We start from the raw sequence: 14,075 nt of genomic DNA, 5'->3' as shown, positions 1-14,075 counted from the left end.
CCTACTGTGTAAAAAACTACGCACTCGGCTGTGCAGCACAGACACGTGGTCTTGGGATCCCCTTTGGCCAAAAGTTGGGTATTCTCTGTGTGATGCGTACCCGCTGCTGCACAACGGTTGCTGTGGGAAGTCCTTTGGGTTCACTTTAGCAGCTGGCATAGAAATTCCCTTGAGCGAGAAAGAATGGCCCGTTAACCGTCACGCGAGGCCTGTCTCATGCCGCTCCTTCCGGGCACCCTGCCGCTCTGAGAGACTCGCTATTGTGTGCCCACGCGGATCGGTTTCCCTAGAGTGACTAGAATTTTTTTTGTGCAGAACACCCGTGTTATTCGTCTCCAGTAGCCAGATTGGGAAAAAATATGGCTATAGCGCCAGCTAATGATCAAAATCCCGACATGCATGCACATTCACTGTGTTTAATCTTTCTGGGCCCATAGCGCTGTTATTGCAGTGGGAAATATTGTTACGTGAAGGGGAATCTATTCGCAAATTTGTCCGGACCAGGGCGAATTCTTTTTTTAACTACAAAGTTACTAAGAAAGCTGTGAAGCTTCCCTTTGTATCCGCATGTCAGCGCTTGGGCGGTTGCCAATGAGTAATTACTCCCTTATTACAAAACTACTCCACCTTCGGGGATTCCCCGAAACATCTGACCAAGGAACAGAACACAGACGGCGGCAGACGAAGTCCTCGCACCAAGTGCCAAGCAGCAAAGCACTGTTTGTTGTGGTTTTCGTCCGCCGTGTGTCTGTAGCAGTACATAGACTAGCGTGTCTGGCGTAGTACACTGCAGTGATGGAGTGTGGACAAGAACGTCAATTCTTTTCCTTTTTCCTAAATTTCTGTCGTTTTTGTCGCTGTTATGCCTCCTCCTCGCCAGAGGGGTTTCCATCAACGCTCGATAAAACTTTAATGAAAGCGTGACTTAACGTTCAAACAAAAATTAAAACAAAATTTTCGCACATCACGAAAATGGGAACGTTTGCATTCGTGCATGTTTCACAGCAGAGCATTAATGCCTAGTTGGTGAGAGCCGCCAGGATTCCGTCCTTCCTTAATCGATGTTACCCAACGCGACCGCTAGGAAGCGCCACAGTTTTGTGTTCAGACACCCGACAGGAAACCCCCAACAGTGTAGGCAATACACGTATCGACGTATAAAACTACACAAGCGCTAAGAGTCACACAAAGCGCGATCACAGAGATCCCGCTAAGAACAGCAAGAAAAGCCCATATCAAAACAAAAAAAAAAGAAACCGTGTGAAGGACTTCGTTACCTGAAATGCAGAACAGTAAAAGGATTCGGAAAAGGGACATCTTATATGTAGCACTCTGGCCAGCAAACGGCTGAAACGAAGGGTGCGCCGTCATGCAGACATCCGGAGAATTTATCACAGGTAAGAATAAAATATTCGGACGCAGGCAACGGGTAAAGCTGAGGAAAAGGAGGATGAGCACTTTACTGTAGCCGTGATGATGATGATTATTATCGCTGATATGCTTCACCCTGTAACACCTTTTCTTCCAAGAGGACTGCCACAAGTCCGTTGGACCGGACTTCGCCAAGCCGCAAGGAAAGTAGCTTGTGCAGTATGCCCTTCATAGTACTTCGCTCATGTGAAAACAAGATGCATCATCATCATCATCATTTATAAAATCTTAAGGGTCCCGTAGGAACATTCCACATAAGGGGGGGGGGGGGGGCGGATACAAGAGTAGCCGGCGGTCATACATACATATGAAAGAACAACTAATAACAGAACTCAGCCAAACAAAAGAAAGCGTAACAAATTGAAGTACTCAAGCAAGGTGTACAAAAGGAAAGAGATAAAGCCCTGCTACAGTCTTGAACACGTGGTGTCAAAGACAAAGGTTTGTTGCATCATTATCTCTGCAGTATACGGCTGGCGTTGAGGCTCATCCTGCCCTAACGTCGCGCAAATGATAACCGCTTGGCGCACGCAAAAGCCGGGGTTTCATTTTTATGAAGGGGGAAGGAGGAAACGCCGGCTCACTAAAGAGTTCTGTGCATATTAAACAATATTGAAGATAACCTGATTAACTCTTAATGAACTTTTTGCGTCGGGCGCTGCGGCCTCTGCTCGTTTAGTGACGCAGAACAGGACATATATACAATGCATCGCTCTTGTTACTATTACTATTCATTAGCCGCAGCACACGTCCCACCGCAGCAAGGGGGGCAGAAATAAAACATGTATCTAGATCGCATAGGAGACCGCTACAAGATTGAAACGCACAGCAACGTACGGGGCGGTTTTCGCCGTAGTACGCCAGACGGCGCGGGAGATAAGCTCATGAATATATATTGAAAATGCGCCGGCCCTTGGCGCCGCCTACTTCGATTCTCGCTCAGATGTTTCCCTTAACTCGCCCACTGAGGCGGCAAATTTCGCTCGCCTGCATTCCAATTCGAAATGGAGGCATCTTTGCTCCGCGAATTCCGGGAAATTGTTAAACCTCGAAAACCCTGCGCATGAAACGAAAGAGTTTCCAAGAAATTGGAGCAATTCTTCCCCAACTTCGCCGGCGAATAATTTAATCGCCTCCGGGGTGGCAAGGACGTCGCAATAACAATATGCGCACTAGAAAAGATAGATTTTGTGAGATGAGCTCTTTGTCTTGAAAGAACGGCTTTGAGGTAATATGCGGCTAGCAGTGGTCATTTCCTCGAAACAACAGACCCGTAGAAATCGCGTGAGAACTGGAAGCGTCATAAAATGCCACAGTGAAGCTCGCGTTAGGTTCTGCCTGCAATACTGTGAGCAAACCGAACGCGAATAATTATTACTTAACATGAACTAATTTGTGTCGTGCAAATTCTATCGAGCTACTTGACATCGTGAGCGTTCGACAATGAAACAGAAGCGTATCTCCTCTTCAACCGAAAGAGCCGTTAAACGAAGTGAGCCTTGGAATTAGTCAAGATTTTAAAAATTATCGTTAATTTGAAGAGCACCAGCGTTAGCTTTACAAGCGCCTGGCACAGCTAGAATACGTGCCTACAGTTAGAGTGACTTGCTTAATTGCTGCCACACTGATACGAGCAAAAGGTTTCACAACATACCCGCCTTAGTGGCTCGAGGGCTTATTGAAAAAAAGATACCCTGTAACAACACTTGGAAGAGAGGCAGAGAGACGCTAGAATGCTCTTCTGGTATATTGCTGTTCATTTCCCGAAGTTGATTTCCTTTAGTACCACGACCGCGTTCCAACCTCCCTAAGTCGAATCAAAGCAGGCGCCACAACGTCCTCCGAGTACACAACGCCACGTGTCCCGGCTGCAGAGTCACTGTTCCGGCAAATTGGCGACTGCTTTCCGCGCAATCGATTATGAGGGCGTACGGCGCTATGCACTACCTCAGCCGGTTCCCCCGAAGGCGCTGCCTCGGCCGCATCTCCCCATTTGTCGCGCTCGCTCGCCTACATGAGCGAGGCAGGAAGAATGGCCGGGCTATATCTGTCCGTGTGCCCGCGTTCCTTGTTGCCGTTTTCGGTTCGCCTTTGCGTCGGCACTGTATACGCTCATACGGCTCCCGATCGGGGCGCGTCGGGCAAGAATTGAGCTCGTCCATAGCAAGCTTCTCCTCTTCACGTCGAGGGGGCGTGCCTTTCGCTGCGCGCGCCCTCCATTAGCCGAGCGCCGCCGCTGTCGAGACGTTCCGTGGGTTCCCTAATGCAGCCGGCGATGTGCCTTCTCGCTCCTTTCTTGTACAGCCCCCTCGTACAACGCTTTTAACGCAGGTCGTATACTACTTCTGACGCTTCTTAGCCAGCCTCCGTCCGGCAGAACATTCCCCTTTTTTTTCTTTTCCTTTCTGTCTTTTCAGCACTGCTGGCCTTTTCTCGCACGGCCCCTGAAGAATGCGAGCGGAAGCGATCCACTTTGTTTCCTGACACGGCTCTGCTGTGCCATCTTTGTCCCAGCCTGACGTATACATCAGCCGCGAAAGGAACGCCGGTCGCCCGAAAGAGTCCGGAAAGCAGCCCGCATTGTTCCGAAAGTCCCCATCGAAACTTCGCAATTTGAGACGACCGCTAAATTGTCTCTTCCCGTCCTCAACTTTGTCGTCAGAGACGTTTTGGGGTTTTCGGCGCTGCTACCTTTCTCTCTCTCTCTCTCTCTCTCTCTCTCTCTCTCTCTCTCTCTCTCTCTCGCTCGCTCTTTCAACGACCGCAGTAAGAGGCTTACTCGATCAGTGTAGTTAGCACTGCGGTGAAACACTGCCTCAGTCCCACGTAATCAGGACTCTTTTTTCCAGTTCGCTGCGTTGTACTGGCACGAAGCACTTTACTCAATGGCAGATAACAGCGCCTACGAACTTGACCCAGATGGTCCAACCGAATTGGGACGCCAGAAGCCTTTCGCGAGTGTTGGGGAGCGAGCAACAAAAAAACGAGGGAGAACTTGGGTGCGGTCCCGCGGTGTGCTCGGAATTTGAATAGGAGAGAGAACGCAGTAAGTGCAGCTGCCGTTTTCACGGCAAAGAGCAGCATACGCGAATAAGGAGCTGTAGCAAATAGTCTATTGTATACTTATCTGATAGAAAGTATCAGATCAGATTAAATTAAGGAACGTCACGTACACGCGCAGGTCACGGCAGGAGATTTAGCCACCTTATTCTCGTGCTATTCTATCGCTATTCTTTTCGCTATGGGCATAACTTGCACGAGCGCTTCCTTGCCGTAGTTATTGCTGGAGGGAGTGACACGGCGAGGCTGAGGATAAGCGTGCAGTAGGGTCCAATGAAGAGAACTACCATACTGGGCTAACGCCATTTAGACTTACAAGCCGTGAAGTCATGCAACAGAGATGAAACTGCGCTTGAGCGCCTTTCATGGCGGTGCTGGAGCAGCACGAGTGAGCAGGCCTGCGCCAACTGAACCCTTCTCATTCAACGTAGCCCTTATTACCACCTCACAGTGGTGGCATAAGCACTTGGAAGAGGATGTAGTGTGGAGACCCAGTACTTCGTCAAAGTACTGTTGGCTTTGCACGGGCAAATGCCGTTTATGTGCGCGTAGCACTCAGTACTTGCGATGTCGTTTCGGACGAACTACTAATAACCATTTCAGTGGCAGTGGTCTGCGGTGCACTCTATTGCACCTGTAAAATATATTCGCCTGTATGTACGGTCTGCAAAAGAGCTATCAGAAACAGGACTGGTTGCGCTGGTGAGCGCTTCTGTTGATCATTTTGCCACTCGTGCAAAGACGAATTAACAGAACACGAATGACAGGATAAAATACAAGGAACTTCATTAATAACGCCTATAGAGAAAGTGCAGTCGCGTTCAATATAATTGCAAGCCACCGCCGGCGACCACACTGTGGTTAGAGCATCGGTGGAATCGAACACTCTGCGTTGGAGAGAACGAAACCTGCAAAGAAGCTGCAGAGAGCCCTGTTCCTTAACCGGCCTTTAGGTGCGTAAAGCTTTTTTGGGCTGCGTGAACGGTGCAGGTGCGAGGGAACGATTGCGGGCCTACTTTGCCTTTTAAACCGCTCTGACAATGGACGACTGTCTCCCGGACCTTCAATGCGCTGTTTCGGACCACGTCCCTCAACAGAGGTTACGTGTTCTCTGCCCATAGGCACAAATTTATTTAGCGCACCATCATTAAAGCCTTTACAGCGACAGGCCTTAGCGCTTACTAATGGACACACTGGGGACATTATGTCTATTGACCACAAAGGGTAAATTACAATGACTAATGTTTCATTTACTCTCCAGACAAACGTTTTTCACGTTCACTCTTTCTCTCTTTCATCACGCCTCTCCCCATGGCAACCGGGCATATGCTTGCCTAACCTCCCTGCCTTTTCTTTCTTTCCTATCTTTCTATTAGGAGTACAATGTGACTGTAAGAGTATGAAAGGGAAGGGGCGAGGGCCTGTCGACTGACACCAACCGCCACGTTCCAGGGTGACAGCAGGGAGAACGAGTGAAGATAAGAGAAGGAAATCTGTGTGTGGGTAGGTCTTCAGCCCCAGCCGTGTTCGGACAGCTTCGTGAACTCCTATCGCATCTCCGATCCGTCCTGTGCGGGGAATATCACACTACGCGTGTCTCACCTGCGTATGTGCGGCAGCAGCAGGTGGGCGGCGTCGACGCAGGCGGCCACGCAGCGCTGGCGCAGCGTGCGGATCCGCTGGCGCAGCTCGGGGCCGTCCTGGGCGCTGCTCACGCTCAGCAACACGTCCCGGAACAGGGCCACGCCCACGTTCAGCTCCTCGATCAGCTGCGACACGCACACACACCGGATCAGTGGGTGCACCTGACCGCACTTCAGTATGCTGACAGCGCCGTGAACGTTAATCCATGACAGCGCGACAGACGCGACAGAGAAGAGAGGACACAACACAGAGCGCTCTGTGTTGTGTCCTCTCTTCTCTGTCCCGTCTGTCGCGCTGTTATGGTTTATCGTGAGCACCAACTCGCCTAACAAATGGTATTGCCATGAACGTGTACATAGTAATAGCACTGTCTTCCTTTCTTCTTTCACTCCCTCCTTTATCCCTTCCCTTAACGGCGCGGTTCGGGTGTCCACCGATATATGTGAGGCAGTTACTGCATCGTTTCCTTTCCTCAAAAATTTGCGGTGGTTTAGCTCTGGTTAAACCTGGAGTGACGCGATAGCTACAGCTCGCCGGGTGGAACTTGGTAACGTGACCAACCACGTGACGAACCACGTGATCAGCCACGGCGCTGCGCCGTCGTCAGCTTCTCCGCGTGACACCAACCACGTGACAGCGTGGCGGCGCAGCCACAGAGTTGCAGCGCCGCCACAGGGTTCCAGCGCCGCCACGCCGAAGGCTCGGAATGCTACCGTAATGTAGCTATCACTACATATAATTGGTTTTTGTGGAAAGAAAATGGCGCAGTATCTGTGTCATATATCGTTGGACACCTGAACCGCGCCGTAAGGGAGGGAATAAAGGAGGGAGTGAAAGAAGAAAGGAAGAAAGAGGTGCCGTAGTGGAGGGCTCCGGAATAATTTCGACCACCTGGCGATCTTTAACGTGCACTGACATCGCACAGCACACGGGCGCCTTAGTGTTTTGCCTCCATAAAAACGCAGCCGCCGCGGTCGGGTTCGAACCCGGGAACTCCGGATCAGTTTTCAAAAACGAGGTTACTAACACTGTTCTATGACAACGCGTGTACTCGTATTGGAAGAAAGAGGTTTGCGCTTCAGCCCCGTAATCCAACTTGACAGAATCGCATCTTGATGAGACAAGCCTGCGATGCTCGCTCGAAGTACAGATACTGGAATTGTTCTCGCCTGAGAGTGGTGCTACTAACAGCCCGCTACTGTACATGGTTTAATCTCGTTGACATTGAAGCTATTCACAGTGAGAGCCATATTGGATCAAACAGAATCCCGGCATCGCCACCAATGATGCATTTTTGCATGGTAACTGACAGCACTGCACCCCCCCCCCCCCCCGTGATTCTGCGCCACTGGTAGCAAGTCTCCTGCGAGGATCGGGATTTTGGCACTGTATACAACATGCAGTCTCGAGAAGGAAGGTTGGGGCTGTGAGCGCTCTGTCACGCATGATATCGAAAGACTGCTATGTCTTTCCCTTCTTATGGTTCGCTTGCGAGCATATCCCTGTCTGTTTTTTCTCTTGCTGGAAACAACGACACGCAGCTGCTAGTTGTGCAGTGAAGAACGCAGGAATTCGGGTGGCATACGCACATATCTCGATACAGATCCTCTGCGCTGTTTCTACTCTTTATTTTTCTAATGTGTTGCTGCTATTGAACCTTCGTTTCCACACAACCGATTTCCTGAAGTGGTTCATAGTTCATTCATATTTCCTGTCTGCTAAGTAAGGGCTCCGGCAACACGATCGTTCTCATGAACTACAGGAATAGATTCAAAATAGTGGCGTTGCACGCATTGATTTATTGTTTTACAGTGAGAAGCTGTTTAAGGTGCATCATCCGAAATAGCCTTCAGTGTAATCAGTCCCCGAAGAACATGAATAATAAAAGGAAGGCGACAAACCACTTGCATTGACCACATTGCTCGCCTTACACAAAAACTCAACCCAATAACAACAAAAGAAGACCTATGACAGGTTCTCGCTGAAATAACCTCGTCAAGTCATGCCTTAAGTGGCCGCACTATGCTTTTTACTTGTAGCTGAAACGAAGGGCAGTTTTAAGTCACTGCACATTGTCATCCAGTAGTCATAAACACTGCTAAAGAGCGCAAAAATGATCATCCTCCGCTCTATCGAAGTCGTATTGTATACGAGAAACATAGAGAAAGCAGCTTGCTCTCAGCTTCGTCTTATAAGGTGACTGCGTTGTGTTTCTGCGGCGTGGGGCGTAATGCATCCGAATGCGCCACGACAACAGTACTGCTTGCAAGATGGGGTTATTTTTTTTGTCATATAAACAGCAGAGGAAAGTCGCAGCACATATGCTGAGAATGCATCGAACTTTGCCTCCGTATACACGTTATCTCATACGCCTCCGGCTTCTCTCCGCTCCGCTTACTCAGCAGCCAAACTCGCTTGTAGATTCCACGCGGCTTCCACGTGACTACCTCGGCAAGCAAATAAAATGAATGAAAAACAGAACCCCACTTGTCGATGCAATATGCTTGACACGGAACATGCCCTGGAACTCACCGGACAAAGACGTGAGGGGAAAGGCAGAGGGGGCAGCTGCAGCAGATAGCTGTAGAAGGGCTAAACACTCAACCGCCGACACAGGATCTCCCGCAAGTCCACGTGCCCCTTTACACAAGCGATCGTCGTCCATCAATGCCACCGGCGTCACTTACAAAACAGGAGCTGTCGGGAGCCCGCTCCAGCCGAGCCGCGCGCAATCACTGCGCTCCGGCCGGCCTAGCTAAAGCCCTGCCACAAGCAACGCTCGTCGGCATTACGGTTCGACGCCAGCAGCGCATCCCCGCTGGAGCAATTTATTTTTGTTTGTTTCTCGGCGCATTCTCGAACAACAATGGCCTTTGCTCATGCCTCGACACGACCAGAATGGCGCCTTTATTGGCGTCGTTTGTGCAGTACACAAAAGCACCAAAGAATCGCTTGCGCCGGTTGTTCCTCGCTAAGCGGCGCTGGATCAAAAAGCGCATTGCAAGTCAGTGGCCGTGCTGCGCGCGTTAATCTGTTTCGCCGCTAGAGCGGCGCTGTTTTTTCTTGTTTGTTCCTCTTTGACTGCAGCCGCTGCATCGCGGCTTCAATTTCGTTTCCATGGCGCTTGCTATAGTGAACTCGGGGAAAGCCTTATACGAAAACGGCGGAATGCGATTGTCCTAGAGCTTTTGCACGAACCCTTCCCGGGCATCCCCGCATGCAATTTCGCACTCGCCTTTCAAAAGCAAATTTATTCTAAAACTGCTTCCTACTTAAATTTAAAACTTCGGAAGAGTGTAGTGGTACAGATTCCTCACTGTCGCTTAGCCCGTATGCTCATTTTTCCTTTTAGTTTTCGTAGTCTTGCTTTTTCTTAGCTCGAAACACAATCTCGACGCCACTGAAGTAGCGATATACGTAAGCGTCTTATGTGGTTTATTGATTTTTGGCTCGCAGTTATTCTATCTATTTTTCTCGTTTAAGAAGCCCACACCCCAACGCTGACAATGTTACATCGGCTCTCGCCAACTGAAGCGCTCTTACTAGATTAAAAGCCAAAGTTATTTTGCTTCTATTCTATACCGAGGCACAATAAGAGTCTACTGATTAAAACGAGCCCTGGGTGCCATCAGACTACCATTCAGCGGCAAACAGCATTAGACTGCACAGAAAGGGTTCTACTCGACACAAGGAGAGAAGTGTTTTCGCCGGCAGACGCGTAACATTAATCTGACAATCCAGGGCCTGGCGAATGCCCCATCCGGCTCATTACTATTGCAAAACTTTCATTCTGATAAATGGATGCCGCGGTACTCTTAGTTCGCTTTCGGTTGGTCTGTGTCTCGGGCTGTTTTTAGCTATCTTTGTCATAGAAACCGCGTTGCCCTTCTTAGACTGCTTAATAAATCAGTAAGCGGCTGGTGGCAGATAGCGCGCTGAGGTAATAGCTGCACAATGTCTTCGTCGAAAAGCCGGCTGGGGCAGGTGTTCTAAACAAAGAAAAAGAATTGCTAGATGCTGCTGTTTTCCGTTGTCGACAATGCTGGCTTTGTGAACAATGACAAAAGACAATGACAGTTGTCATTCACAAAGCTGGCCCTAACAGTAACAATAAGAATTATCACCCGGTAGTTATCTTGCCTGTACCATCAGTGTCACTGGAAAATATTATTTCAAGGTAAACGAACATTCGGTGAACTCTGTAGAACTGAAAAGTTTTGCCTTCTTCAAAATGTTTATGCAGAAAGATTCGCAAATTAATTTTCCGACATTTTCAACAGGTGTTTGATCACAATGAAAGAAGTGTCCTATAAATAAAAAAATATTGACGTGAAGGCTTTTTTTTTTCATTTCAGTATAAAGCCTCTTAAAATACCAACAATCTCCGAGCAACAGGTTGTATAAATAAAATTCTAAAACAAGTTCTCTCCAGCTTTTTCCATCGTACCTTAACAAACAGTACACTCGGTTAGTATAATTGCCTTAGCTCTTCTTTCTATTATGTTTATTGCGTTACCCCTCAGGCCAGCCTTTTAGAGCCACTTCCATCCTTACGCCTTAAATTAATAACCATGTATGTACTTTAGATGAAGGGGGCCAACAATCACCCAAACCAAGGAGGATGGAGCAATGTTTTTCTTCCTTTTATAATCTGTGGACTTAATGGTTAGGTCCACTAATTATATTAAAAAGAGTAATATTCTCCTATGCTACTTGGTTTCGGTGACAGTTGGCTTCCTTCATATATGTGACATAACGAGCACCTCATTTCCCTTTTCATGTCTGCTCATCTATTTTACAGGTTTACTGAAGGTATCACGTTACTTTTTTTCGCGCATACATCAACAATTTAAATATTGACTATAGTAGACAAACTATTCTACCAATCCTTCTACTCTGGTCCAACTCAAACGAACTAGATGTTAATAATGCATGATATGAAGCAATAAATTGTTATGTTCGATAAATATGCCTCAAGTAGGTCCGAGCCACTAACCTTAGAAATGGATCAGATTCAAAGTTTTGGCGCCCTTTCAGTCTTAGGCGGCCGGATCGGGTTCAGTAGCTCGTTCAAGAAATACAAGAAGCTTTTGCGAATGTTTTGAACTACATTCAGTAGACGCATATAAATATAGAATGCCACGAATTGCTTCGCACTTGCATAGGCTACTGTCAGAGCATAAGCCCGGTAATCACTGTAGGCTATACTGTTCAGAGTAGCTAGCACGCTTTAAACCTTGTGCTCATTGTAGCATGCCAGGCATGCCATACAACCAGGCAGACCTTCTCCTGTTTCATTAAAGTCTCCCCTCCTCCTCTTCCTCCTTCTGTGCTCATTCAGCTTAACATTGTGTCTTCAAATAACATGTTGTAGCATTCTGCTTGCCATGAACTTTACGGCTTGTGCCTCGGAAAACATCTCATGTCTCTATACTTCTATCTTTTCGGTGAGATAAAGAAATTAATGGTATCTCAAGCTCGCACAAGTTTTATCAGGCGGATCATAGGCTTAGTAACCCTCTGCAGGTTTTTAATTTCATATGCATGATGGGCTTAAAGAGAAAGCATCACCACAAGAAAAATTTCAGTGTTTAACACACATCACCAGTAGTTCAGATAATTTAGCCTATTACATCTAAAGTAATCAACTCGTAATCGTAAGTAGTAATGATTTCTTTCACTGCAATGTTCGGGAAAATGAAATTAAGTATTGAACCTAAACACGCTTCATTTCTGAAAGCTTCCTCCAAACATTACTATCGAAACCTTCTTTGGAGATAGAAGGTCACTTATATTCACCTTAATACAGTGGGTTTCTGACCACACGGGGGGATGTATATCGACTGTTTTTCTTTAAAATAATTTCCTATGTATCGATGGCTCTGTGAACAACGCCGCCTTACTGTAGTCGTAGGTTTTTTTCGTAGTGGCATTCGGGGCCCATGCAGTTATACATTGTTATTACGTATGGTTTTTATTATATTGCTGTAATTGATGAAGTTGACAACTGGCCGAAAATAAAAAAGCTAGTCAGCCAAGCAAAAGCTGAAATTGTCTGGATTGTCTTGAAAAAATCCAGCCAAAGGGCCAGGATATGTACTCTGTCAACGACCAGTTAAAGGGAAGCTGAAACGGTTTTCAAATTGCATGAAACGCTGCGGTTGGGAAGAACGGACTTTGAAAATCATGCGTGTAAATTTTTTCTCGATTCTGTTCGCAAAATGAGCCGCAATCGCTTGCTAAAAACCCGCCGCCGACACGCCCTCTTCGTTTCCGGAAGCGCCGAATGGGGGCACGGAACTGGTGGAAGTGACGCCATTCACGGGTAGTCTGCCAGCCGTCCTGCTTTGCTTGCTGCTTTTCGGCCCGCGCTTTGGCGAACGACGGATCCATAATATGCAAAAAGCAGTTCTCAAGCCAGCTGAAGCAACGCGCTACGCAGCAACACAGTCGGTGTTGGCCGGAGATCCCGTAGATGACGTCACGACGATCCCGGCCATTCGCGGCGTTCGCTCGGCGCCGTGAGACGCTGGTGCCAGTTTTATTCCAAAAAACAGCTTTTTGCGGTTATTTCCGCCCTTTTCGAATGCGATATTCTTTTTCAGCGAACTAAAAACTATAAAATGCCGCATGGAACTCAATTTTTTCGAAAAGTGCTTCAGCTTCCCTAAGACCCGAGGAAGCTGCCACGCTCTGTCCCATGCGAACATATCGGAGTGAAACACGGGGGAAAATAAAGGAAATGTAACCATTAACGTCTGTAACCTATTTCGGAAGGGCGATCCTAATTATTAATAACTCTAGCTACAGAGCGAAGAAAATAATTAAGGGAAAGCGGCCACAACACTATCGGTATATGTAACCAGAGGCTGTAACTCTAGGCCGGTATGGCAAGCACTGAGGCTTTTTGAGCATTTCAGATCGGTCGATGCTTATCGAAAATCTTTCCTTTGCATCCTCTCTCTCTCTCTCTTTCTCTCTCACTAGCACTCGTTGCTGTGCGTAGCACAGCCCACGCGTGTCCTAATCTCAGCGGTATTGCTTCGCGTTACAGCCGCTTTTAAACCGCACCGTTGCCCAACAGCTTCCAGTGCAGAGGCATGGCCGCCTTGAAGGAATCCAGGCTCAATTCTGCACTGCTTGCACCAGAATTTTACGGCGTGCGGCATACGACCGGTTTTTAATTTATTTATTTATTTCTCCCCTCCTTATGCTGGCACGCGCCGAAGCCATCCAGCCAACGGTGGGCTATAGAGGAGAGGAGTTTAACGACACCCGGAAGTCGCTGGTCGATGACGCGGGAGCCACTCGGCTTCGCACTCGGCAGCCACGCATTTACGGCCGTCAGCAAATCATGGATGGCTCGTGGCGTGCGAGTTTTACTGGCCCGTTAAGTGCCGCCTCGAATTCGCGCCGCGGGGAAAGTCGATGCATAACAACAAAGAGGCGACGCGTCGAGTTCGCCTCCTCCTCGTGCGGGGTTGGCGCGCTTTGTTTGTAGCGCTCCTCGATGTTCGCCCGTTCCGGCGCACCAGAGCCAGTTGCCAATTTCCGCGCCTCTCGACGCGATATTGGCCGCGTCCGCGCCGGTGGCAAGTGCGCGGTTGCGGGGATTGAGGGAAAGGGAAAGGCGGGGTTTGGTAGATAGAGAAGGCGGCAAACGTGGGAGGCTTCGAGTCCCGCCGAGTAAACAACGTCCCTGCGGTACCCACAACGCCGTCGACGCTACTCGCTACTGGGTCAAAAATAACTACCGAGCGACTTAAACGGGAAAGTCTGGTTATTATCTAGCGCAACTAGAGCAGCGAGGCAGAGGCTTGAGTGGACGCGTTGCGTGTCTGGGACACGCTATAGCTGCCCGTCACTCTATCGATTTATACCGTGTTGTACGCAAACCTTAAGAAAAGCACTCCGCTGTACCTGCTAAGCCGCGTGAAAAA

At 48.4% G+C, this 14,075-nt stretch overlaps 1 protein-coding gene across 2 annotated transcripts in view; it reads right to left on the bottom strand.

Annotated features, from left to right (window-relative positions):
• Positions 1 to 14,075, bottom strand: part of LOC144125226 (uncharacterized) — a 61,868-nt gene that overhangs the window by 28,296 nt on the left and 19,497 nt on the right. For both annotated transcript variants that reach the window (XM_077658441.1, XM_077658442.1), the window contains exon 2: positions 6,094 to 6,260. In XM_077658441.1, coding sequence (XP_077514567.1) covers positions 6,094 to 6,260 — 167 coding nt within the window. The remainder of the gene's footprint in view (positions 1 to 6,093; positions 6,261 to 14,075) is intronic.

The sequence above is a fragment of the Amblyomma americanum genome, chromosome 3, assembly GCF_052857255.1.
Source record: "Amblyomma americanum isolate KBUSLIRL-KWMA chromosome 3, ASM5285725v1, whole genome shotgun sequence".
Classification (NCBI taxonomy): Eukaryota; Metazoa; Arthropoda; class Arachnida; order Ixodida; family Ixodidae; genus Amblyomma; species Amblyomma americanum.
The sequence above is the reverse complement of the archived record's forward strand: the minus strand, read 5'-3'. Positions and strand labels throughout refer to the sequence as shown.